General features: G+C 44.5%; 1 protein-coding gene across 2 annotated transcripts; it reads left to right on the top strand.

The window, feature by feature from the left end:
• The first annotated feature begins 1602 nt into the window (after window positions 1–1602).
• Window positions 1603–25499, top strand: LOC133141814 (trichohyalin-like). 2 transcript variants are annotated; one of them, XM_061262577.1, is made up of 7 exons: window positions 1603–2110; window positions 10289–10725; window positions 13862–14993; window positions 15146–16519; window positions 20053–21195; window positions 22920–23034; window positions 23577–25499. In XM_061262577.1, exons 1-7 carry the CDS (start codon window positions 1761–1763, stop codon window positions 23787–23789), a joined length of 4764 nt encoding a protein of 1587 aa, XP_061118561.1. In that variant the 5' UTR covers window positions 1603–1760; the 3' UTR covers window positions 23790–25499. The 2 variants fall into 2 exon arrangements, with proteins under 2 accessions (XP_061118561.1, XP_061118562.1); XM_061262578.1 differs by lacking the exon at window positions 20053–21195 and having other exon boundaries at window positions 23577–25180.
• Window positions 25500–27354: the final 1855 nt, after the last annotated feature.

Raw genomic sequence — 27354 nt, 5'->3', positions numbered from 1 at the left:
TCAGAGAAGCTTGTACATCAGCTCACAGTGTTCCACAGCACTTATAGAAAATGTAGATAATAGCAATTCTATGTTAAAGTACCTTTGTAGAAGTATGCAACAGCGAAATGGACAACAATTATAATTCCTCCAGAGAAATTCTAAGTAAACAATAGATATTCTACCTACGTTTATCTGAGTTTGCACATTTTTCTAATTAGAAACTATTATGCATTTGGATCGCTGGATCCTTGGACACTGGATCAAATGGACACAGACATTAAGGTATGTGGATTTCAAAAGTGTAGAGAGGGCGAGGTCCCCCCTCAAAATAAGGTACTGTTGTCACTAAAGCCATGGCATCTTAAAGCAGATTACACAGATGGAACCATGAGTTTTAAAGCTTTCAAACAGTATATGCTGTTACCATGGTGATTGAAAATTGCACTGTGAAAAAAAGAATGAATGCAAAACAAACCACACTGGTCCAGCCCTGTGACAATTAAGGGGTGAAAGTAAGGCAAGTAAAAATTAAAGTAAATAATGCTACATGTGTTTTATTTCTTTGTATGTGCCTATATTTCATGAGACAGCATCCATGACAAAGAGCTTCAAAGAAAAGGCTTCTTCCTTGACTCCATGAGACCAAGAGCAGTAAACTGTATTTTGCTGTCCAGTGACGATTAGTGCGATTTGAACATAGACCAGTAGAGGGCACATCTCTGCCATCAATTGGAAATTAGCAGGTACAGGATTAATTTTGTTACACTGCCCAGAAATCAGATGAGAAACACATTTTTAATTAGGGTTGGACTGAAATTGAACTGAATATTATATGCATTAACGTGCCACAGTACACTTTCTTTTTTTTTAAATTAATTTCATTTTGGCTTATTACACAACTGCTCTGTGAACAATAACAAGCCTCATTTCAAAGTAAAGCTAACTGCGTTTCTCTGTTTCATTGGTTTTCAAACTCTGACGCAGGGACCCACAGCCTGTGCTTGTTTTGTCACAGTATCTTGACCAAAACATGTTCAGGATATTACATACAGTAATTTTCTATGTAGTGAATCTAGAATCATGCAATCCCACACACAGCCACAAGGGGGTTACACTGCCATTATGAAGAGTATTGCAGATAACTTTCGCCACTTGTGGTGCACGACGCTCTTTCGACACCTGTTGCGACGGTAAAATAAATGGTTGATTGAATAACGTAACATCATACAATGTAATTATCTGTGCAAACGGTCGCAATGCATGTCTAATGGAATGAGCAAGAACATACAGAGGTGGCACATACAATGTGTGTGAATTGTATGTATTTAGGTAGGCATACATCCACAAACATAAATAATCCAACGTTAATGCAGTTAATGGCTATTCCGTGCAATGCTTACTTGGTGCACGTTCGGTAAATGAGCTATACAGTTTAGTTGAATTAGGCTAATTCAAATACAGCCTGTCAGAGGTATGATATGATACATTCCAGAGTACTGGGGAAAGTTGGTTTAAGTTTGCCAGCACGTAGCAACAGACTGCCTCCCTGCCCAAAGCCTCCCTCTTCCTGCTCACTGGCCCGGGGGAGGTGTCGGGTATTGTGAAATGCTTCTAATGTAACTGGGTGCGTCACATCAACCAGAGCTTCGCAAAACGCCCTTGCGGGTCATTTTAAGAACGCGCGAGTTGTGAGGGTTACATTCTGGTGCGTAGTCCGATTCTCCCCCTTTTCCTTTTCCTTTTGCCAAAGACGCATACCCCCCTCTCCACAGGTACCAATGTCTCTGGTTGACCAGAGTCAGCAGTGGTACCCCACGAGCGTGAAGGTAACGGTGTTCCAGGCGAAAAACCTGAGGATTAAGGGCAAACATGGCACCAACGACGCGTATGCCATCATGCAGGTGGCCAAGGAGAAGGTCTCCACCTCCGTGGCAGAGAAGTCCGTTTCACCCGTGTGGAAGGAGGAGGCCAGCTTCGACCTGCCGCTTTTCCACCACGGTAACGAAGAGCGCTGCACCCTGCGCGTTTCTGTAATGCACCGGGCCCTAGTGGGCATGGACAAGCAGCTGGGACAAGTTGCCGTCAACCTGCTGGATCTCAACGAGAACCAAAACCGCAACAAGACCGAGTGAGTGTTCTCACCGATAAGTATAATAATAAGTAGTTGCGTTTAGAATATAAAGTAGGCTATATTGTTGTATGCTATTAACGATATTCATAAGCGACAAAATATTTGTCTTATTTTCTTTCATCCATATTTATTATATATCTATTTATTTATTTATAATATATAATATATAATATATTTATATACCCTTCCCATTTCTGGCACATTGACCCCTTATTTTTGACTCAAGGCGGGTGTAATTAATGAATAGGGCGTTTTGGCTGCTGCGAAATCCTGAAATATGGAGTAATCCAGTTTGACAGATTTGTTGCTCAGAAATTTAGGGCAATCCATTCAGCTGATCTTGTGAGTTTGAGTTGCAAAGAACTCTCTCCAGACGGAACCATTGCGGAAGTGCAGGGGCAACATACACCGCCCCTTCCCCACCCGGTCTTGGGTGGGTCCTGATGTGTGTATGCTGGTTTTCGTTCTGACCACAATCGCAATTTTTCTAAATGAAGGAGATTATTTAGGTCTGAAATTGCTATCCATGCCGTGAAGAATAAAAGTCCCACGTTCGTATTGTGCTTTATTGCAAACGTTTACATTAAATGAGATAACATATATTTTTATAGTTTATGTAATGTGGTCAATGCAGTTGCTTATTTTTTCTTTCATATTTTTTCCCGTCAACTTATTGACTCAATTCAGGTTTGACTAACTGTCATTTTCTCAGTACTTGAATATTTGAACCTGTTTATTTACCTCACCTTAATTTATGCAGTTCAGTTACTCTCTTTAATTGTTTGAAATATGGCACAATATGAACATGGGACCTGTACTCTTCATGGCATGCATAGCTATTTCTGACATTTCTTTCTTACTGTTCTGTGGCTGCAACACTTGCCTTTCAAATGTTGCCAAAATTGTCATTGTAAAGTCCGAGTCTAACATGAGTAGGATATGTCCGCAATGATCTAGACTTAATTAAATGGGGCTGTGATGAAACCTGTGATGAAATCTTAACCGGTCAAATGCGACCAGTGTAACTGTCATAACAGGTAGGACTGTTCAGTCTCTCATCTAAGGTTGGATTGAAACCGTAGTTCAGGATGTGATTGATTGAGAAAAAAAATCATGCTCGGCAGTAACTGGGGTCCTCTGAGCCTTTTCGATAGTTTCAACGTGCTCTGGCAAGTGTCATTTTTCTGAAGGCTCTTTAATAAAACTGAAACGCAAAAATTTTAACTCAGTTCATGCATGGGTGAAGAGTAACAATTTTCTGCAAACAGTTTTGCGATCCCTGTTGTGGATAAAAAGTCTTTATTGCTTGCTGCTTGTATTGCTGCTTTATTGCTTGCCGGCAAAAGTTGAATGTTAAACGATACACGTTTCAGTGGAAGTTTCATTGGAAATTCTTTGTGCCCATAAAGGGATGTTAACGATGAGTTTTTTTAATGATTGAGTATTTTTTTAGTTTTGAGAGAGCCCGTTTGTGATCTGTTATTGATTGACACCAGTATTTTAGTCAAAGAACAACCATTAATCCCAACGTTGTGAGTTTCTTTCATATTACTTGTCAGCAGAAGTGGCTATAGTCCTCCCGGCAGCTTTCCAAGATCTTTTGCCTCATAGCGCTCATTTCACACTGTTTTAAATGAATTAGGCCTAGCCATACTTCCCTGAAGAATTTCATCTTTATCCATTTCTTATGCAGTGTGCTTTTATCCAAAGCACTTTACAATTGATACCTCTCATTCAGCTAGTCGCACGCACACTCACAAATGCAAGGCACCATCCAGCTCGTTGGGAGTAATTGGGGGTTGGGTGTCTTGCTCAGGGACACTTTGTCACACCCAGGGCGGGGGATCGAACCAGCAACCGTCCTACTGCCAACAGACCACTCTTACCCCCTGTTTTTTATTAATGTTAGCTGTAAGACATTATTATTATTATTATAAATATTATTATTGAAGCCTCCCATAAGTAGAGATACTGTATATTTATTATATTAATGATGTTGCTTTGTGGTCTGTGGCTGTCGCTCACACATCTCAGGGTAACACATTTATGTTCTTAAATTCTCGCTCCGGATAAATGTCTGTTAAATGAATGTGATGTGGATTTATATGGGTGTGTGCAGGTATGCGTGTTGTGTGTTTTATTCAGGAGTAAGTTGAACCTCCTTTGAAAAAGAATATGTCAGTGTCCTGTAAACAGATCCATCTCTGAGGGCTGAAAGCAACTTGGTGTCGATTTTGGATTGGTTTTGTTACCAAGCGGTCTCAGTTAGGCCGTGTTACAAGTTTCTGCTGACTGTGTTAGTCTGTGCATCACTTCTGTGTTCTGAGTGGTATAAACCTCTGAGTGATCCTGTTTATACGCTGTGAGTGGTGTAATCATTCTCTCTATTAGGGCTAAGTAACATTGCAGTGTGCTATAAAGGCTACTTAACATTGCAGTGTGATATACAGGCTAAGTAACATTGTGCCCTGCAGGTTGCAGAGGTAGGATAGTTTCATTGGTGGGAGTCTTGCCTCTTTTATTGTATTATTTTGCAATGTACTGTTTTAGTAAATTTCCACCTATATTAATGAATGTATAGAAAAATAAGTAAAACTGCTTGGCATGTGCTAAGCTAATACATGGCTTAATGACACACAATGCCACATCTCCTCATTCCGAGCACCAGTGTCATTCCATTGGTCTCTTTCTGTTGTCTTGAAGGCAGACAGTCTCTCACCATAATGATAATGACTTTCTGGCCCCCTCCCTGTTCTTTGTTGGTGCTGTCACTTTAATTGGTGCGGAAAGGTCACCTGGCAACTCAAGGTGTTCACTTTTCAGAGTCCATGTTATGGTTTATTTGTCAGATGCTTGCTGGCTTATTCATTAAAAGCTATGATTGTCTTGTTAGATGAAGAGTGCATATTAGTACTCAACTGGATGTGGTGACCTCCATGGGGTGATACAATTATTGTGGCCTGATAAAGGCCAGGTTGGGGCGGTTAAGCACTAAGGGTTAAGGGCAACCTGTAGCGTAGTGGTTAAGGTACATCACTGGGACATGCAAGGTCAGTGGTTCAACCTTGTGGGGATAGCCACAATAAAATCCACACAGCCGTTGGGCCCTTGAGCAAGGCCCTTTACCCTGCATTACTCCAGGGAAGGATTGTCTCCTGCTTAGTCTAATCAACTGTATGTCGCTCTGGATAAGGGCATCTGCCAAATGCCATTCATGTAATAATGGAGTCTTGGGTTAAGATACGCCTAAGGACATGTCTATACTGTCAGTTTATTATTATTTTTTCTAATCTTGAGCTGCCCAGAGTTTAATAATAGAGCTCTTGTGCTCCGTGGATGCAAATGAGACCTTTTTTGTGCTTTGATATCATAACATTAGCAGGTTGAGGGGCGCTTATTTTTCTGATACACACACACAAGCAGGGACACAGATATACAGTGGCGCACACATATGCATAAAATTCTGTACGCGGGCACACAGCTGCTGGTGCTGATAAGATAAGGTTGTCCTTCACAGGGCTTTGTTTATCTGCAGCTCTGGGTTATTTCCAGGATACAGGAAGTCAGCTGCTGTCAGAGAGAGTTTAAATAATTACCACGTGTGCCAATTCATCATTATTTAAACTTTTCTAACTCAGGCCTTTTTTTGTCTTTGGGTTCACAAGTCAAAACAAGAGCTGCTGAAATCATCCCTGAAAGGTCTCATTCACTCATACACTGGTGTAGCCAAGGACGGCACCCAGGCCCACAAAATCAGTACAGTTGCACAAGTCTTTTTTCCCCAACTAAACTCTGCCATGGCCATGCCCCATAGTGAATAAGCCTTCGGAGTTTAATGTAATGCAGAGCTAAATTCATGGTTTCAAAGATTCATAAGAAGGATGGCAAGCTAACAGAACTTGAAAGATTGAATTTGAAAGGCCGGAAAGGTGCCATTTTTAGTGTCCGGTGATTGAGCTCTCTTGCTGGCTAGCAAGATAAATATATTGCTAGCTAGCTAATGAGTTAGAGTGCTAGCTAGTGAGTGAGATAAAGATAGCTACGCAGGCATGCACACACACACACAGGTAGCTATTGGCTACTTCAGCAGCACTAGGTCCTCATTCAGTACAGCAGTGAATTGCTGACCTACTTCCAGCAAACACTTGAGACGTCAGTGTGGAGGGAGAGGCCTTTGTGTCGAGGCAAAAGGCTGCACTTTTCTCTGCTCTTGGGGTGACAATACAAGAGGGGATGCTTGGTGGCTCTGGTTGTTCTTTGACTAAAATATTGGTGTCAATCAATAACAGATCACAAACGGGCTCTCTCAAAACTAAAACTCTGGTATGTGGCAGTGTGGCACAGCAGCCAGATCTGAATTTGTGATTGGGCGGTTGCAAGTTCAAACATCAGCAGGGCCACTGAGTGTGTGATTCAAAAACTGGGAAAGCAAGTTATTCATGTGCTAAGCATTGTAAAAAAAACTCATAGTTTTTTATATCTGCGATTAACATGACAAGATGTCGTGTTCATTTAATTGCAGCTTTGAGTGTACCTGGATAATGTTGTTCCCTCTCCCTCATTATGTGTCCTCACAATGGGCTTTCTCTGTGGAACCACCAGTGCAGCTGTAGCTTGGCATGCCAGGGCATGTGGCATCTGGTGGGCAGTATTGGGGCATCTGGTGGGCAGTATTGGGGCAGCCTAGTGGCTAAGGTACATGACTGGGCCCCGGGAGGTTGGTGGCTCAAGCCCCGTGTAGCCATGATAAGAAGGTCAGCACAGCAGTCCCTTCAGATAAAAGTATAGGCTAAATAACACATTAATTCTCATATTTATTGGTGCATGTTCCGTTTTTTAAAATAACCTATGCATGTTTGTGTCTAGACAGGATACTCTATTCATATCAGTTTCAAACATCAAGATAAATGCAGATCAAATAGCATATGAATAGGCTGTGGGATACGGTTGTGCTGTTTTCATGTCTGAGGGATAGTGAAGTAAAATATATTAATAAGCCATGTTATTATTTATGATCTGAAGGAAAGTCATTCAATATCATTTTAGTGGATGAACCAGCTCAACAGGAACGATCAGCTGATTTAGAATTAGGGCTTTTTTCCTTGCACGCCTACTGCATTGTTCTTTGAAGGAACACGTACATTCGCTGTTCCCGTGTCCTTATATAATGCAAGCAGAAACTGACAGTACCCTTTTTGTGACCTAAACAAACTTCCTCGTTGTTCAACACTCAACGCATTCTTTCCACCTGCATGGGACCGAAGAGCCAGGATAATAAAATAGATTACAAGGAAGTGGTCAGGTTTATAAAATAGATTACAAGGCAGTTATCAGGTTAATACATTACATTACATTATTGGCATTTGGCAGACGCTCTTATGCAGAGCAACATACAGTTGATTAGATTAAGCAGGAGACAGCCTTGCCCAACGGCTGTGTGGAGGCAGTTATCAGGTTTATAGAATAGTTTACAAGGCAGTTATCAGGTTCATTAAATAGATTGCAAGGAAGTTATCAGGTTAATGAAATAGATTACAAGGCAGTTATCAGGTAAAGAAAATAGATTACAAGGCATCGATCAGGTTAATGGATTAGATTACCAGGCAGTTCACCTTTATAAAGCGTCTCCATCTCACACCCACCCCCAGATCTGGATTTGTGCAGCGCCAGCTTGCTTTTTCCGCCACTGTCCTAGGCCATTTTCCTGAATATTTTTGACAGCTGTTTGATTGTGCTGACCTCAGCGAGAACCGTGTAAGGACCTGGAGCTGACTGAACAAGAACAGGCAGGACAATAGGCGGAATGGGGGGAAATAGTGAAACGGCATGCTGACCGACCTGTGTTTGGCCTGTCGTTGTTCAGAACTCCTTTGTGTGTGCAGTTACATGTGGATGGTATGTTTTTCTGAAGGTGTAGGTATATATGTTTGCATTTGTGTGTATGAGCATGAACATATTTGTGTGTTTGGCTGAGGCATGGTTCCTATGGCACTACTTTATTGCCAGAAGTTAATGCAGTAGCATGCAATAAATTCATTTGAGCGCAGAATTCCTCTTGCTCGTGCATGGATTTGGCCTGCTTTGGCTGCAACATTACTGGCAAAATCCAGCCATTAAGAATTAGCCGGAAATTAAAGCCAAAACTAAGTGCTAGTTTAACCAATCACATCATTACTGATTTCCTTGGTTGGGTAGGTAAGAGGCATAGTACCATCTTGATGCATACCCTGCTTTGGTGGTGTTAGATTTACAGTGCATACAGAGTTTGCATCCCACCAGAAAGACCAAGGCATGTAGGGATTGCTAGCACTGCAGGGCTAGCCGGTGAAGCATCTCATCTTCGCTCCAAGTGCCTGGCTGCACCTCTGCCTGTTGTTTGATTCTGATTGTTGTTTTTTGTACCCTTGCTCTGTTCCCGGACTACCTACCTGTCATTGGACTCTGCCTGTTAATATTATTGCCCACCTGATGTTCCCTGTTGTATATGTTTGATGGAATCTGACCTCTGCCTGAATCCTCCCCTGGAGCAATGCTGGGTTAAGGGCCTTGCTCAAGGGCCCAACGGCTGTGCGGATCTTATTGTGGCTACACTGGGATTCGAGCCACCAACCTTGCCTGTCCCAGTCACTTACCTTAACCACTACGCTACAGGCCAAGTCCAAGTACAAGGCACGTTGGGTTGAGTATCCAGTGTATGCTGTTGGTAACATACCCCGCTGAACTTGGGTATGCTAGAGAACCTGTTTTTGTGCAGTGCAGTGGTGTGCCTGAGCATGCCTCTGCAGGCTGAGGACAGCTGGCGCATTGTTGGCCATACATTAGCACCACCTAGGGGATGCCCAAGGAGAGAGAGATTCAGGAATAGGGAGGGATATGAGCACTGATCAAGCGCAGTGTAGCATGCTAACTAACTAACTAGCTAACAAACCAAGCACGCAAAACTAGCATGCTGGCCAGTCTCACAAATGCCTCACATGATCAATTACTATTCTGAAATGGACATAAGGAGGGGAGAATGGGAGTAAGAGTGATCTGAGAGATCATTTAAAACCTTTTTGTTTTGAGAAAACCTACGACTGAGACTCAGATTGGAGTGGTAAAATTTTGTACCTTGCTTCCTCCATGCAGAACGTGTGTTGACATTTTCAACATTTTCCTTTTAGGCTGACGGATATTAACATGGCTAACTGTTCTTATCTGAGTCATCACATTGGGCCTGCCCAGCATATCAGTAGTAACATCCGCTCATCATTTTAAACATCATTTTGAGCCTGACGGTGCTGATAAGATGGCTGATATTTCATGGATCCCTGCCAGTATATAATGCCAAACCATAGAAATGTGTGACACAACACAGTGTGGTTGTGTCACAACCTTCTGGTCTTTAACCTTCCCAAACACTCTCATGTCACCCCCCTGCTTACTTCCCTCTACTGGCTGCCTGTCCTGGCTCGCATCAAATTCAAAACATTGGTGCTAGCCTTCCATGCAGTTAAGGAGTCAGCCCCAGCTTACCTCCAAAAAATCATCAGACCCTACATGCATGCCAGACCTCTTTGTTCGGCCACCACAGGCCGCTTGGCGCCTCCCCTGTCTGTTCTGGCTCCACGGTGGTGGAACAAACTCCCCATGAAGGTCAGAACAGCAGAATCTCTTGCCATCTTCAAGTGCAGACTGAAGACACACTTCTTCAAGCTGCACCTCTCCCTGTCCCTCCCTACCTCCCTGTAAACCTTTAGATGTTGTCTTTACCTGTGATATTTACTTGTGTATTAGGATGCTTTGTTTGGCTAGGTAAGCGGTTTGTTCATACATTTGCGTGTTGCAGGACTACGATTTCAAATAAATAAATAAATCCGATGATCAAATAGGCCCTGGTCCTTATCTTTGTTGTGCAGGTAGCAGTTGAATTTTACTTCCCTCTCGGGTCTTTCAGCGCACTTATCCCTGGTTATAGGTATGCACTTTGCACTTTGTTGTACGTCACTCTGGATAAGAGCTTCTGCCAAATGCCATTAATGCAATGTAATGTAATGTAATAACAGAAATGTATTAATAACATATTTGTTTATACATCACTATGGTAAGGTAGGAAAAAGCTCCCATATTGATTGCCAGTGCCCACTTTTGACAGTACTAATGCAGATCAATCTCCTCATCTGTCTCGCTTGACAGGTGGTTCAAGCTCCTGGACAAGCATGGAAAAGCGGACAAGGAGAGAGGGGAGGTTCTCCTGGACATCCAGTTCATGAGAAACAACATGACAGCCAGCATGTTTGACCTGTCGGGCCAGGGCAAGTCACGTTCCCGCATGGGGAAGCTGAAAGACAAGATCCGCGGGAAAAAGGCCGGCCTCTCGGACTCCGCTTCGGCCATCGTACCCTCCTCCTCCAGCAGCGCACAGGTGATGACAGACAGCGAGGACGAGGCCGAGGGTGTCGAGGGAGACAAAAAGAAGAAAAAGAAGAACAAGTTAAAGTCACTGTTCGGCCCCAAGTCCAACCTGCAGCGCAACATCTCCCAGTCCATGGTCACTCTGGGGTCCCTCTCTGAGAAGAACTCTGCACTCAGCGGCAGCCGGTCCTCAGGACTCAACGTGGACTCCCCCGAAGGTGAGGCCTGGCCCTGCTATTGGCTAACACTCCTCCACAGCCTGGCCCTCCTATTGGCTCCCACTCCCCAACCGACTGGCCCTGCTATTGGCTCCCACTCCCGCATAAACTGGCCCTGCTATTGGCTCCCACTCCCCCATAAACTGGCCCTGCTATTGGCTCCCACTCCCTCAAAGACTGGCATGCTATTGGCTCCCATTCCCCCAAAGACTGGCCCTGCTATTGGCTCCCACTCCCCCATAAACTGGCCCTCCTATTGGCTCCCACTCCCCAACCGACTGGCCCTGCTATTGGCTCCCACTCCCGCATAAACTGGCCCTGCTATTGGCTCCCACTCCCCCATAAACTGGCCCTGCTATTGGCTCCCACTCCCTCAAAGACTGGCATGCTATTGGCTCCCATTCCCCCAAAGACTGGCCCTGCTATTGGCTCCCACTCCCCCATAAACTGGCCCTGCTATTGGCTCCCACTGATTACTTTATTAGGTTGACCTGTACACCAGCTTGTTAATGCAAATATTTAATCAGCCAATCATGTGGCAGCAACTAAATGCATAAAAGCATGCAGACGTGGTCAAGAGGTTCAGTTGGTCTTCAGGCCAAGTGTCAGAATGGGGAAGAAATGTGATCTAAGTGACTTTGACCATGGAATGATTGTTGGTGCCATACAGGGGTGGTTTGAGCATCTCAGAAACTGCTGCTCTTTTGGGATTTTCACACACAACAGTCTCTAGAGTTTGCAGGGAACATCCAGTGAGCAGCAGTTCTGCAGACAGAAATGCCTTGTTAATGAGGGAGGTCAGAGGAGAATGGCCAGATTGGTCAAAGCTGACTGGAAAGTGACAGTAACACAAATAACCACACATTACAACAGTGGTATGCAGAAGAGCACCTCTGAACACACAACACATCAAACCTCTAAGTGGATAAACGACAGCAGCAGAAGACTAATAAGCCAAAAAAATAAGTCTGAACTGCTGCTTACTGGATGTTTTTCGCACCATTCTCTGCAAATTCCGGAGGCTCTGTTGTGCGTGAGAATCCCAGGAGATCAGAAGTTTCTGAGATACTCAAACCACCGTGTCTGACACCAACAATCATTACACAGACAAAGTCGTTTAGATCACATTATTCCCCATTAAGATGGTTGATGTGAACATTAACTGAAGCTGTTACAGCTGTTGTACAGCTGTTCCTAATAATGTGCTCAGTGAATGTATATTACTTACGTATATCAATGATACATTTGTCATGGACAGCTGTATGGACCAAGGTAAAGACCCCAGCATAAAATTACTATTGTTTCCTTACTGAATCGCGTGGGTGCAGATCTTTTTTTACACATTCAGTGTTTTTTTGTGAGTCTTTAAGGTTCAATCTTTTGAAAGACACTGTCAATTACATCTATTTGTCCCCTTCCCGATTTCCTCTATTATTGCATATTTGGCATATTATGGTTCCAGATCTTTGTACAAAACTTAATATAAGACAAAGGGAACCTGATTAAATGAAAAACACATAAACACATGAACAAATTGCTATTTCTTTTCTATTTATTTTCCTATTTTCTATTTTCTATGTTCTATTTCCTGGTTTTTATTTTCTATTCATTTATATAATGAAGAAAGTTATCAAACATGCAAATCACCCCTGTGAAAAATGGACCCCTTAAAATTGCACCACCTTTCGCAGCAATAATTACAACCAAACATTCCTGTTCCATAAAGATGAGTACAGGCCATTCAGTCCAGCAATGCTCGCCTTTTTTCACCACTAAAGTGTATCTAGCACCATATTAAGCTTGGTCTGGAAACCTCCAGTCTTTCTGAGTCCGCAATATTGTCCTGGCAAGCTATTCCACACAGCGACCACTCTATATGTGAAATATATTGTCTTAATGTCTGTGAGGAATATATCCTTTGCTAATTTCCATTCATGCCCCCTCATTCTGCTAACTGAATTCACCCTGAATAATTGTCTGTAGTGCACTTTGTTTATCCCTTTAATTAATTGAAAAGCCTCAATCAAATCACCCCTAAGTCTCCTTTTACCAAGCTTGAAGAGATTAAGCATCTTAAGTTTATCCTCATAACTTTTATCTTTTATCCATGGAATCAATCTGGTTGGCCTTCTCTGAACCTTTTCCAGCACCTCTTTCTTGTAGAATGGTCCCAGGAACTGCATAAAATACTCTGAAGTGTAGTCTGACATTGGTCTGATATTGTATAAGGTGAATATAACAACCTTTATTAACATCCACTATGTATCCTAGCATCCTGTTGGCCTTTTTTCTTGGTTAGCAGTGGTTTCCACCTTTTTTCCACTCTCCCATCATCTTTTTTATTGTGGAGTCATTGTCAGTGACCTTAGCTGAGGTCTGTAGTTCTTTGGATGTTCTTCTGGGATCTTTTGTGACTTCCAGCAGTGCCCTTGGAGAGATTTTGACAGGCTGGCCACTCCTATGGACATTCACCACTGTCCCAAGTGCTCTCTATTTGGAGATGACTTACTGTGGTTTGGTGGAGTCCCAGAGTCTTAGAAATGGCTTTGGAGTGGCAAGTGAAAGGCTTTTTTAGACTAAAGTCAAAGGCTTTACTTGAACCCAATAGAAAAGGATAGCACAGAAATTGGGTACATCAAGTTGAGCAGTTGGAATAAGACAGGAACCACTGGTGGAAATAAACACCCAACAGGTCAGCCAAGGAAGACAAAAACAGTTCTTGACAGGCAAATATTAAGAGAAGGAAGAAAAACCCCAAAACAACTGGATGCTGTGGCAGGACCTGCAATAAATAATTCATGCTTGAAAATCTACCAATTTGTCTGAATTAAAGCAGTTACAGTGGGCAAAAATTCCCCCGCAGTGATGTGAGAGACTGATATCAAATTATAGTATTATATATTATAAAAGTGTTTGGTTGCTATTGTTGCTGCAAGAGGTGGTACAACCAATTATTATGTTTAATAGCTTTTCCGCAATTTGCATGTTTAACTTTTTTCATTAAATAAATGAAATAGTAATTTTAAAAAAATGTTTTATGTTTGCTCCAGTTCCCTGTCTGATATTACATTTTGTCCAAGGATTTGAAACCATGCAGTGTGCCCTTCCAAGCATTTCTGTCCCTCCTAACATACAGGGAAGAAGAAATTCAAGTTTCTGACTCACAAGCGGACAGGCAGCTCAGACAGCAAGTCATCCCATGACAGCCTCTCTGTCCTGGGCCGCTCCAAGCTAGGAGGGCCTGAGCAAAGCGGGGTGTGCATCAATGGCAGCCATGTATATGTGGAGACGCCTTTAGAAAACTCCACCCTCAGTCTCAACAGCTCTGACCAGGGCTCGGTGGAAGACCTGCAATGGGGACGGGGGAGGAGTGAGTTCCCCAGCCATGAAGAAGAGGAGGAGAGCAGAGAGGAGCAGGAGACGAAGAGGCTGAAGGAAGAACAAGAAAGAAAGAGGGAGGAGCAGGAAAAGAGGGAGGAAGAAGAGAGGAGAAAGAGGGAGGAAGAAGAGGAGACGAGGAAGAGGGAGGAAGAAGAGGAGATGAGGAAGATGGAGGTAGAAGAGATGAGGAAGAGGGAAGAGGAAGAGGAGATGAAGAGGGAGATGAAGAGGAGGGAGGTAGAAGAGATGAGGAAGAGGGAGGAGGAAGAGGAGATGAGGAGGGAGATGAGGAAGAGGGAGGTAGAAGAGATGAGGAAGAGGGAAGAAGAAGAGGAGATGAGGAGGGAGATGAAGAGGAGGGAGGAAGAAGAGATGAGGAAGAGGGAGGAAGAACAGGAGATGAGGAAGAGGGAGGTAGAAGAGATGAGAAAGAGGGAAGAAGAAGAGGAGATGAGGAAGAGGGAGGTAGAAGAGATGAGGAAGAGGGAAGAGGAAGAGGAGATGAGGAAGAGAGAAGAAGAAGAGGTGATGAGGAGGGAGATGAAGAGGAGGGAGGAAGAAGAGATGAGGAAGAGGGAGGAAGAACAGGAGATGGGGAAGAGGGAGGAGATAGAGGAGATGAGGAGGGAAGAAGAAGAGGTGAGGAAGAGGGAACAGGTGCTGGAGAAGAACAGGTTGGAGGAAGCTAGGAAAACAGAACAGTTGAGGAATCAGGAGGAAAAGGAAGCTGAGTTTGAGCTGTTCACCGAAGCCTCCTCCAGACCATTCACCGAAACCTCCTCCAACCCATTCACCGAAACCTCCTCCAACCCGTTTCAGGAGAGCTCCCTTAATGCGTCTGCAAGCCAAGTCATCCGGTCAGCCAGAATTTCTGCTGTCAGACCCAGGTCAGTTCCCCCCGACCACCCACATCCTTCTCTCTCTCTCTCTCTCTCTCTCTCTCTCTCTCTCTCTCACACACACACACACACACACCATTTCATGTTTATTCTTGATGGAGCTCAAAATCAAAAGAAGAAAGGGTGAATGTTTTCCCCAGCCACGATGAAGAAGAGGAGAGCAGAGAGGAGCAGGAGAGGAGGAGGCTGAAGGAAGAACAAGAAAGAAAGAGGGAGGATCAGGAGAGGAGGAAGAGGGAGGAAGAAGAGGAGATGAGGAAGAGAGAGGAAGAAGAGGAGATGAGGAAGAGGGAGGAAGAAGAGGAGATGAGGAAGAGAGAGGAAGAAGAGGAGATGAGGAAGAGGGAGGAGGAAGAAGAGATGAGAAGGGAGATGAAGAGGAGGGAGGTAGAAGAGATGAGGAAGAGGGAGGAAGAAGAGGAGATGAGGAAGAGGGAGGAAGAAGAGGAGATGAGGAAGAGAGAGGAAGAAGAGGAGATGAGGAAGAGGGAGGAGGAAGAAGAGATGAGAAGGGAGATGAAGAGGAGAGAGGTAGAAGAGATGAGGAAGAGGGAGGAAGAAGTGGAGATGAGGAAGAGAGAGGAAGAAGAAGAGATGAGGAAGAGGGAGGAAGAAGAGGAGATGAGGAAGAGAGAGGAAGAAGAGGAGATGAAGAGAAGGGAGGAAGAAGAGGAGATGAGGAAGAGGGAGGAGGAAGAAGAGATGAGAAGGGAGATGAAGAGGAGGGAGGTAGAAGAGATGAGGAAGAGGGAGGAAGAAGAGGAGATGAGGAAGAGGGAGGAAGAAGAGGAGATGAGGGAGATAAAGAGGAGGGATGAAGAAGAGGAGAGGAGGAAGAGGGAAGAGGAAGAGGAGATGAGGAAGAGGGAGGAGGAAGAGGAGATGAGGGAGATGAAGAGGAGGGAGGAAGAAGAGGAGATGAGGAAGAGGGAGGAACAAGAGGAAATGAAGAAGAGGGAGGAGGAAGAGGAGATGAGAAAGAGGGAGGAAGAAGAGGAGATGAGGAAGAGGGAGGTAGAAGAGATGAGGAAGAGGGAGGAAGAAGAAGAGATGAGGAGGGAGATAAAGAGGAGGGATGAAGAAGAGATGAGGAAGAGGGAGGAAGAAGAGGAAATGAGGAAGAGGGAGGAGGAAGAGGAGATGAGAAAGAGGGAGGAAGAAGAGGAGATGAGGAAGAGGGAGGTAGAAGAGATGAGGAAGAGGGAAGAAGAAGAGGAGATGAGGAAGAGGGAGGAGGAAGAGGAGATGAGGAGGGAAGAAGAAGAGGTGAGGAAGAGGGAACAGGTGCTGGAGAAGAACAGGTTGGAGGAAGCTAGGAAAACAGAACAGTTGAGGAATCAGGAGGAAAAGGAAGCTGAGTTTGAGCTGTTCACCAAAGCCTCCTCCAGACCATTCACTGAAGCCTCCTCCAACCCATTCACCGAAACCTCCTCCAACCCATTTGAGGAGAGCTCCCTTAATGCGCCTGCAAGCCAAGTCATCCGGTCAGCCAGAATTTCTGCTGTCAGACCCAGGTCAGTTCCCCCCGACCACCCACATCCTTCTCTCTCTCTCTCTCTCTCTCTCTCTCTCCTCTCACAAATTTTCTCTCTGCTCACACACATTCACACACATACACACACCATTTCATGTTTATTCTTGATGGAGCTAAAAATCTAAAGGAGAAAGGGTGAATGTTTGTGTGGTGAGGGGGGTTAAACCCATGGAGAAAGGGTGAATGTTTGTGTGGTGAGGGGGGTTAAACCCATGGAGAAAGTGTGAATGTTTGTGCTGTTATTCCCATTGGCCTTCCCCCCAGGAGTGGCAGTTATTGAAAGATAGACATAGTCAACACATCGGGTCACTATTGTTGCTAACATCGCTGTGCTCAGACATGGACTAACACCTTCTGACCTGTCAGGGAGGTGCTAGGTGGCACAGCTGTGGTTAACTGGGGTTTGGGTGGCCATTACAAAAGTTGGAATAATGGCATAATGTATTTTGCACAACTACTGTTTGGGAGGAAGAGTGATGAAGTTGATTCCCACAAAGCATGTCACCTAGCACCCATAGTTATTAAATGCTCATCACCCATGTGTTTTCTATTCCTAATTGCTATCTCCATTAACATTGTGTCCATTTATATCCTTGAGTGTTGTAATTTTTTAACAACATTTGTATTGTTTCAAAAGTTACATTCAAAAGTCTGGCATTCAAGATCATTCGAACATCATTTACTTATCAGATAATGAGTAAATAAATTCAAGCAATAAAATAATTTTTTGAGCCTAAGGTTTTATTTTATTTAACGCAAAAGTAGGGGCTTATCCAGTCTTGAATTTCCTGGGCGCCGCCATATTTTCAAGATCACAAAGTATCTTGAGTACTGTTCCTAAGCTTGGCAGGCCCTTGGGCTTGGCCTTTGTCATGTTTCAGTGCACTCGGTGAATAGATCTTCCGGAATGTTACAGGAATGCTTATGTTGCCTTGCACTCAGACTAAAGTTCAAAATATTAAAATGTAAATAGATAGACAAAGGGAGAATGGTGAACATCAAGCAAAGAATCGTTGATCAAATCAAAGTTAAGCAGAATGCACTCTCAGCATTATACACATTACATTACATTAATGGCATTTGGCAGATACTTTTATCCAGAGTGACGTAAAGTTGATTAGAGTAAGCAGGAGACAATCCTCCCCTGGAGCATTGCAGGGTGGCTGTGTGGATCTTATTGTGGCTACACCGGGGTTTGAACCAGCAGCCTTGTGGGTCGCAGTCATGTACCTTGACCACTACGCTACAGGCGGCCCCTACACAATTTCAGACAAAGCAATGCGTACGGTTGTGGGTGTCCTGCGAAAGTATGAACTGACCCTTACTGCAAAGGTGCGTACTGCTGTGGGTGTCCTGTGAATGTATGAACTGACCCCTACCACAAAGGCCAGGAGATGATGCTCTCTGTGCACGGAGGCCAGCCCAGGACAAGCAGGTCATTGCACAGACACATCCGGTGGCGGGTGTGCAGGAGGCTGCGAGTGAGTCAGATGATGGCGATAGTGGCGAGGCAGAGGCTATTCGTCTGGTGTGGAGGGTGCTGATCAGGCAGTTGGCATTCCTTGATGCCATTCAGGAGCACGTCCCCATGAGGCTTAGCAGTGCACCGGGAAACATGATGAGAACATCATGCGTGACAAGGCTGGTCGTCAAGATCACTGGCAGAACGCAGTCAGACCCATCAGGCCGATGGCTCATCTCTCCTGAAAATGGTTGGAGAAACACGCACTTCAACAGGGACGGGCATGACCTCCGCTTTCAGGACCAGTGAAACGGCAGGTCAGGGTCGTGAGTGTGTTTACCGGTATGGCCCCTATCAGACACCCATGGTCAGGCGTGCGGTGAGAAGTGCTCTGTGCTCCGTGCTCCCGCAAAGCCCACTGTTTGCCAGGTGAGTACACTGGATTCAGCTGCCCTCTGAGCTCCACAATATTGATGGTGAATGAACTGTTGCGACACGTGCACGCCCAACGCGATGTGGGAGACACTCTGCACCCACCTGCTCCTTCACTGCGGACCAGCATGTCAGAACAGATCCGTGTTCCTCACCTGCCAGGGGTGCCCCAGTACAGGAAGAACAATGACCGTATCCGTGTTCCTCACCTGCCAGGGACGCCCCAGTACAGGAAGAACAATGCCTGTATCCGTGTCTCGCATTATGCTAAAAATTTTCGGATTTTGAAAAGAATTTGTCACAGGTGGACTCCAATCAAGTTCTAGATATGTATCAAGGATAATTAAGCCAAACAAGACCATTACATTATATTAATGGCATTTGGCAGACGCTCTTATCCAGAGCGATGTACAGTTGATTGGACTAAGCAGGAGACAATCTTCCCCTGGAGCAATGCAGGGTTAAGGGCCTTGCTCAAGGGCCCAACGGCTGTGCGGATCTTATTGTGGCTACACTGGGGATCAAACCACCAACCTTGTGGGTCCCAGTCATGTACCTTAACCGCTACACTACAGACAGACTACAATTTGGTGTGCCACAGCAAAGGGTCAGAATACTTCTATAAGTTAGATTTGAGTTTTTGATTTTTAAAAACTTTTGTCATTCAGGGTTATTGACAATTTAAGAATGGCAATTTTATTTGTGTTACTGTCACCTTCTTGTCAGCTTTGACCAGTCTGGCCATTCTTATCTGACATCGTTCATTAACAAGGCGTTTTTGCCCCCAGAACTGCTGCTCACCGGATGTTTTTTGTTTTCGCACCATTCTCTGCAAACTCTAGAGACTAGTGTGTGTGAAAAATTCCAGGAGATCAGCCTGACTGGCACTAACAATCATTCCATGGTCACTTTAATCACATTTCTTCCCCATTCTGACATTCTGGTCTGAATAACAGCTGGACCTCTTGACCATGTCTGCATGCTTTTATGCATTTAGATGCTGCTGCATGATTAGCTGATTAACTATTTGCATTAACATGCTGGTGTACAGGTGTAGGTGGCATAGATGGTGCAGTGGGTAGCACTGCCGTCTCACAGCAAGGAGGTCCTGGGTTTGAATCCCCGTCGGCCAGGGCCTCTCTGTGCGGAGTTTGCATGTTCTCCCCGTGTCTGTGTGGGTTTCCTCCGGGTACTCCGGTTTCCTCCCACAGTCCAAAGACATGCAGGTTAGGCTGGAGAGTCTAAATTGCCCGTAGGTATGAGTGTGTGAGTGAATGGTGTGTGTGCCCTGCGATAGACTGGCGACCTGTCCAGGGTGTATTCCTGCCTTTCGCCCAATGTATGCTGGGATAGGCTCCAGCCCCCCTGCGACCCTGTTCAGGATAAGCGGGTTAGGATAATGAATGAATAAATGAATGTACAGGTGTACCTAATAAAGTGCTCAGTGAGTGTGTTGTGACATCACTCGGGGCCAGTGCTGTGACCAGGCATTGATCTGGAGGTTTTTTGTTTTTACTTCGGTCATGTCTGTGAAAACAGGAACCTGTTTCCCAACTGCAGACATAGACTCATTCCGCTCCCTTCCCCTTCCTCACCACTTCCTCTGATTCACCGCTCAGTGAAGGCCCGTCCCAGTCGGCCATCGCCCCCGAGGACCCACGTGTCCCGCAGGACCAGCCCAATGCCCACTGCAGCTCTGAGGAGTCCTCAGCAGGGGGTGCTCTGAGGCCCCTCGCCAGGACCTCCAACGCAGAGAAGAAGCGTCGTGCTCCCCTGCCTCCACCCACTCCTGACCTGCTCTCCCAGAGCCAGCCATGTTCTCCACAGGACGTCCTGCTCTCATCGGCCAGGGTCCAAAAAAAGGGTGCTGCACCACCGAAGCCTCAGCCCGCTCTTCCGATCGTTGACCCCGGTGCTGGAGAAAGGCAGAAGAGCTCAAAGGGGCAGGGTGAGCCATCATACTCAGCTCGTGATGGGCAGCGACAGCTTGACGACAGGCCCGGCGATACCTCGCCGACCAATCGTGGGCAAGGAGGAGTGTACAGACTGGGGAGGGCGGTTGTACCTGAAGAGAACGAAATGATGATGACCCATGAGACTGATTCCAGTACACCAGCGCCAAAGACAGCCTTTGACGATGATGAAGATGGTGATGACGCTCTGAAGGTGAAGAAGAGCACGGCTCTCGCTCACAGTGACCCGTTGTTCTCCTCTGGGGCTCACACTGGGAGTCAGGGCAGCAGAGCTGGGGAGAAGCAGGCAGAGCCCTCCGTATGTGCAGTCCTGCCCCCTGACCCTCCGGCCAGCACCACTCCTGCCCTCAGCCGACGGGACGACCCATTCGAGGAAGGGCAGAGTGCTGTAGAGAAGGAAATGACGACAGGATGTCCAAACACGTCCCCTGCGAGCCCGGCCAGGGTTGAAAGCGGGACTGGGACGGGTGGGAAGGAGGGGCCAAAAAGGAAGAACCGGGCGCCCCTGCCACCTGGAGCACCGTGCGGAGACGGCGCGTCTCAGGACCAGGGCGGTGTGGTGACCCTGCCCCCTGTGCTGTGCACCCCAGTCCCTGCTGAGCCCCAAAGCTCACAGGTTCCTGGGAGAAGGCGCGCCCCGCAGCCTGGGAGCGAAGCGGTTTCTGGGGGGCGGACCCTGCTGCGGGCCTGGGTGTCGCCCTCAGACCGCCAGCCAATCACAGTGCAGAGTAGCACTGAAGGAGATGGAGCCACAGGAAAAGTGGGTGGGCCACCCACGGCTCCATGCAGGTGAGACCAGCCAATCAGTAGTAGAGCTGTACAAATTCTGATCCTGGAGACTTTCACTCCAACCAATGACTTAATCCGTGCACCAAACCTCACTGAAGTAGGTAATCCTACATCCAAACAGATATTTTAAATTTTATTTAAATGGATATTTTAGACCCTGCTTATAATATCCTTCCAGGATCAGAGTTGATAACCCTTAGAAAAGTGGTAGAATGTTCTTATGAATGTAGCCAGAGGTGATAGCAGGCATACAATAAATAATTAACATTGTAGATTGGTTAACTAGAATCCTTCGTGAAATATAATAATAATGTAGTTGATAATAATAATAGATCCTTTGTGATCCTTTTTTTTTTTTTTTTACAATTTTTATTGTGAATACAGGAATACATGAGATACTGACCTCAAACCAGCCTGACTAAGAGCATGAGATACTGACCTCAAACCAGAATAAGAGCATGAGGTACTGACCTCAAACCAGCATAAGAGCATGAAATACTGACCTCAAACCAGCATAAGAGCATGAAATACTGACCTCAAACCAGCATAAGAGCATGAAATACTGACCTCAAACCAGCATAAGAGTATCAGATACTGACCTCAAACCAGCATGAGGATGAGGTACTGACCTCAAACCAGCGTAAGAGCATGAGATACTGACCTCAAACCAGCCTGACTAAGAGCATGAGATACTGACCTCAAACCAGCCTGACTAAGAGCATGAGATACTGACCTCAAACCAGCAGAAGAGCATGAGATACTGACCTCAAACCAGCATAAGGGCATGAGATACTGACCTCAAACCAGCATAAGAGCATGAAATACTGACCTCAAACCAGCATAAGAGCATGAAATACTGACCTCAAACCAGCATAAGACCATGAGATACTGACCTCAAACCAGCATAAGAGCATGAGATACTGACCTCAAACCAGCATAAGCGCATGAGATACTGACCTCAAAACAGCATAAGAGCATGAGATACTGACCTTAAACCAGCCTGACTAAGAGCATGAGATACTGACCTCAAACCAGCCTGAGCATGAGATACTGACCTCAAACCAGCATAAGAGCATGAGATACTGACCTCAAACCAGCCTGAGCATGAGATACTGACCTCAAACCAGCCTGAGCATGAGATACTGACCTCAAACCAGCCTGACTAAGAGCATGAGATACTGACCTCAAACCAGCATAAGGGCATGAGATATTGACCTCAAACCAGCATAAGAGCATGAGATACTGACCTCAAACCAGCATAAGAGCATGAGATACTGACCTCAAACCAGCCTGACTAAGAGCATGAGATACTGACCTCAAACCAGCCTGAGCATGAGATACTGACCTCAAACCAGCATAAGAGCATGAGATACTGACCTCAAACCAGCCTGACTAAGGGCATCAGGTCCTGACTTGAAACCAGGCTAAAGGCACAATGTACTGACCCGAAAGCAGCCTGGTTAATGGAATGGGGTACTGACCTGAAAGCAGCCTGGTTAATGGAATGGGGTACTGACCTGAAACCAGCCTGGTTAATGGAATGGGGTACTGACCTGAAACCAGCCTGGTTAATGGAATGGGGTACTGACCTGAAACCAGCCTGGGAAATACTGCCTTCTAATACTATTCTCTTGATTATTTCCCGTCTCTTTTTCATTTTTCGATGTTCACTTTCCCTCTCTTACCCCCTCATTCCCTTTGCCTTATTTTATTTCCACCCTTAGGCCTCACGCAGTGAAGCCATTGAGTTCCTTGGAGAGCCAGTATCTTGGGGCAGACCTGGGGCAGACCTGGAGCAGCCCTGGGGCAGACCTGGGAGGCACAGAGGGAATGACAAAGGTACCATCTGTAGAGGAATAGCACCCACCATGTTCAAAAATATAATATAACTTAACTCTCTAACCTATTGCCAACATCTCTCCTTAAACCCCCAATAACAGACTCCAAAAGGCAATCAAAAGCCTACAATCAAGACTAGATACTGAAAGCGATCTTATACCTGCACTAAGGAAGCGATTGAATGCACCTGACCTCACCGCTAACAACTTAGAAGCCAACTGTCCAAATATTAACTGAACATTCTAATCCTGATGCAACAGTATGGGTAACTGAAAGCATTTGAGTTCTAGAACACGGAGCTATAATTCTGAAACATATTCCATAAAAACTGCTCATCAAAGGGATAAGTGTACTATTCCTCATCCCCTCCTTTCCTGTACAGGTGCTTTGGACCCCTGGGGCTGCTTGTAAAAAAAAGGTGGTCTTAAGAAAGCAGTCTCAGCATCCTTAAGGAAGTGATGATGCAGTCTCACACCATCCTTAAAGCGATGATGCAGTCTCTCACCAGGAAGTAAATGCCCCACCACATTCTCCCCTCACAGGTGATGGAGTCCATGGAGGGTGAAGACGGCCCCTATTCCCAGCTCACCCGTTCAGAGCTCTCATCCCTGGTGTTGAAGCAGCAGGAGCAGCTCTCTGAGAAGGACAGCAAGATCACTGAGCTGGAGGAGTATATTGACAACCTGCTGGTGCGCATCATCGAGGAACAGCCTAACCTCTTGCAGTCAATAAACACGATCAAAAAGTCTGTCTAGATAAGCATTCTGCCACTGAGAAACAAGAAGCACTGGTAAAATTAAGGGAAGGTTGGATTTCAGTGGGTACAGGCATCAGAGGTGTTGCTGTGCTGGTGTGGGTAGTATAGTGGTAACTTGATCAACAATCACACTAGTTAAAGGCTGGGCCATATATAAAATATATAAATATAAAATGGTTGCTCTCCTTGCGTGCTTCCTTCCTGCTGGTACAGGGTTAGGTTTGAAGTTAAACTATTTTTATATTCGAAAACTCATTGTGGAAATAAAGGTGTTGTAATGATTGATAACTGAATAATTACCAAAGCCCTTTGGATCATGCTGAAATGGTCATAGCAGTTGTGTGTGCCGGTTAGGTTACTGGATCACAGAATGTTAAAAATTGTGGGAAGTAAAATTATGACCAACCTGGATAGCAGTCTGAAACATATGACCATGAATGAGGAATGAGAACCTGAGGTTTTGGGTCACACATAGAATTTATTTTTCCAATGATTCCAATGATTTAACCAATCACCAGCTTACACTGCAAAGAAATTGACACACTATTACTCAATGTCGTATCGTTTTTAGTTCATTTTTTGTATCTACTGTGTACTGTGAGAAAGTCTTGGCACCCTTAATTGTTTTGGTCGTAGATGAAAAAAAAAAGGTTTGTTTTCTGTATTAGTGTGTCAGTACAAAAGAGCAAGTTTACAAGCATTCTTTTTCCAAAGCAATGAATATTAATTTACATTAAATAAAGTATTAAGTAATAGACTCTTTTCAGATAATAACTTGATTGAGGCTGTCTGGGATTAACTGGATAGCCAGGAGCAAGCAAGACAGCTAAGGTCTGCAGAAGAACTGTGGCAAGTTCCCAAATATGCTTGGAACAACCTACCAGCTGATTTTCTTATAAAACTGCAGGACAGTGTACCTAAGAGAATTGATGCAGTTTTAAAGGCGAAGGGTGGTCACAACAAATATTAATTTGATGTTGTTTTTAACTGTTCACTGCTCTTTATAGTAATTTCTTATAGATTTACAACTTCATTATTTTTTAAAGGATCTTTCCTTTACAGAATATTTCATGTGCCTAAGACTTTCACAGTACAGTATATGGCACTGCTTAAAGGTATTTTCTGAAATGTGATGTCATTTTTTGTTCGATGAATTTGTTATTTTGTTGATACGCAACATTAAATGATTTTTTGGTGTGTCAAGCAGGGCATGCTGCTGTATTTGGTTGGATGAGCTGTTACATTCCTGTACTTCTACATGATGCCTGACAAATGCATCAATCACTCAATCACTCATTAATACAAAACCTGCCATACTCTGATAGATAAGCAGTGTTATGAATATACGTATTGATATTTTCTGGGAATAAATATCATAATGGTTTCTGATATGAGTTGTATGACTTGCCTGCCTTACAGTTTCACATATAATGTCCACCTTTTGCACAGTGAAGACCATTTTAATCTTTTATCATTTTTCATGTTGCTCAAAAATAGAAAAATAAGCAAAACATTTGGCTTATTCCAGTTGTAAAATGTAGTGCTGTAAAAAAATATTTGTCCCCTTCCTGATTTCCTACAAATATTTTGTCTTTTTTACTCAGACTCTAAGAAAAAAATATATATTAGAAAAGCCTGAGTAAACATTTTATAAATTACTGTTTAATTTCTTTAATGAAAAATGTTATTAAACACCCAAATCACCCCAGTGAAAGAGTCATTGTCCCCTTAATCATAAAAACTGTTTGCACCACCTTTAGCAGCAATAATTGCAATCGAACACTTCCTATAATATTCGTCTTTCACATCGCTGTGGAGGTATTGTAGCCCACTTTTATGCCATGATCAAAGGTAACTGCAGAAGAGTGACAGCCTGAGAAACTGGGAGGGGGAGGGAACGTTAGAGTCAGCAATCAGGAACAACACAGAAAGCAGATACGTAATCCAAGGGCAGGTGAAGGTCAAAACCAGGAAGTCAGTCCAGAAGGCAGAAGGGCGGAAGGAGCTGGGAGGAGGAGAGGAGGCTGAGGGCTGGAGACAGGATAGGACACGAACACAGGAACACAGGATCAGGTAAACAGGAACACAGGAACAGGCAGGAAGCAGGAACTTGGGGAACAGATGCGAGAAATCAGACACGAGCACGAAGGCAAGGAACAAGACAATCTGGCACAGGATAAAGAAACAGGCAGACTTAAATAAAAAAGGTAACAAGACACAATGGGATTCAGGTGAGTCCAATGGAACATGAGGAAACACATATCAGGTGTCAGGGGGCGTGGGTAGGAATACAGGTAAACTGAAAACATGGAATGGAACACAACTACAAAATACATAGAAACAGAAAACAGGAAAATTAACTACAAAACAGGTATGGGATGTGAAAAAAATAAAAATAAACATTGAACAAAACATGGAACAACCAAAAACATGCAAATGGACATAACTTTTTAATCTCTTGACCAATCAGTTGGTTTTGAAATGTTGTATGCTCAATCTCTGACAGGCTCTATGAGTCTATTCATAGAACAAAAAAACTTGGCCGCCATCAGCAGAAATCAGCTGACTGGCTTAGCAATGGCCAATCATCATTAAACTCAGTGAGTACAGTGGTGTGAAAGTGTTTGCCCCCTTCCTGATTTCTAATTTTTTTTTTGCATGTTAGTCACACTTAAATGTTTCAGATCAAACAAATGTAAATATTAGTCAAAGACAACACAAAATGCAGTTTTTAAATGAAGGTTTTTATTTATTAAGGGAGAAAAAAAATCCAAACCTACATGGCCCTGTGTGGAAAAAGTGATTGCCCCCTAAACCTAATAACTGGTTGGGCCACCCTTAGCAGCAACAACTGCAATCAAGCGTTTGCAATAACTTGCAATGAGTCTCTTACAGCACTCTGGAGGAATTTTGGCCCACTCATCTTTGCAGAATTGTTGTAATTCAGCCACATTGGAGGGTTTTCAAGCATGAACCGCCTTTTTAAGGTCATGCCACAGCATCTCAATAGGATTCAGAGTCTTCATTTTGTTTTTCTTCAGCCATTCAGAGGTGGACTTGCTGGTGTGTTTTGGATCATTGTCCTGCTGCAGAACCCAAGTTCGTTTCAGCTTGAGGTCACGAACAGATGGCCAGACATTCTCCTTCAGGATTTTTTGGTAGACAGCAGAATTCATGGTTCCATTTATCACAGCAAGTCTTCCAGGTCCTGAAGCAGCAAAACAGCCCCAGACCATCACACTACCACCACCATATTTTACTGTTGGTATGATGTTCTTTTTCTGAAATGCGGTGTTACTTTTACACCAGATGTAATGGGACACACACCTTCCAAAAAGTTCAACTTTTGTCTCGTCAGACCACGTATTTTCCCAAAAGTCTTGGGGAACATCAAAATGTTTTCTGGCAAAATTGAGACGAGCCTTAATGTTCTTCTTGCTCAGCAGTGGTTTTCGTCTTGGAACTCTGCCATGCAGGCCATTTTTGCCCAGTCTCTTTCTTATGGTGGAGTCATGAACACTGACCTTAACTGAGGCAAGTGAGGCCTGCAGTTCTTTGGATGT

The sequence above is a fragment of the Conger conger genome, chromosome 12, assembly GCF_963514075.1.
Source record: "Conger conger chromosome 12, fConCon1.1, whole genome shotgun sequence".
Classification (NCBI taxonomy): Eukaryota; Metazoa; Chordata; class Actinopteri; order Anguilliformes; family Congridae; genus Conger; species Conger conger.
This window is presented reverse-complemented; position numbering and strand designations above follow the sequence as displayed.

Excerpts from the sequence above, each read along its gene's own strand:
- LOC133141814 (XM_061262577.1), top strand. The coding sequence starts at position 1,761 with ATGTCTCTGGTTGACCAGAGTCAGCAGTGGTACCCCACGAGCGTGAAG. Across the intron at positions 2,111-10,288 it reads CAAAACCGCAACAAGACCGA|GTGGTTCAAGCTCCTGGACA; the intron begins GTGAGTGTTCTC and ends CTCGCTTGACAG. Across the intron at positions 23,035-23,576 it reads GCACAGAGGGAATGACAAAG|GTGATGGAGTCCATGGAGGG; the intron begins GTACCATCTGTA and ends CTCCCCTCACAG.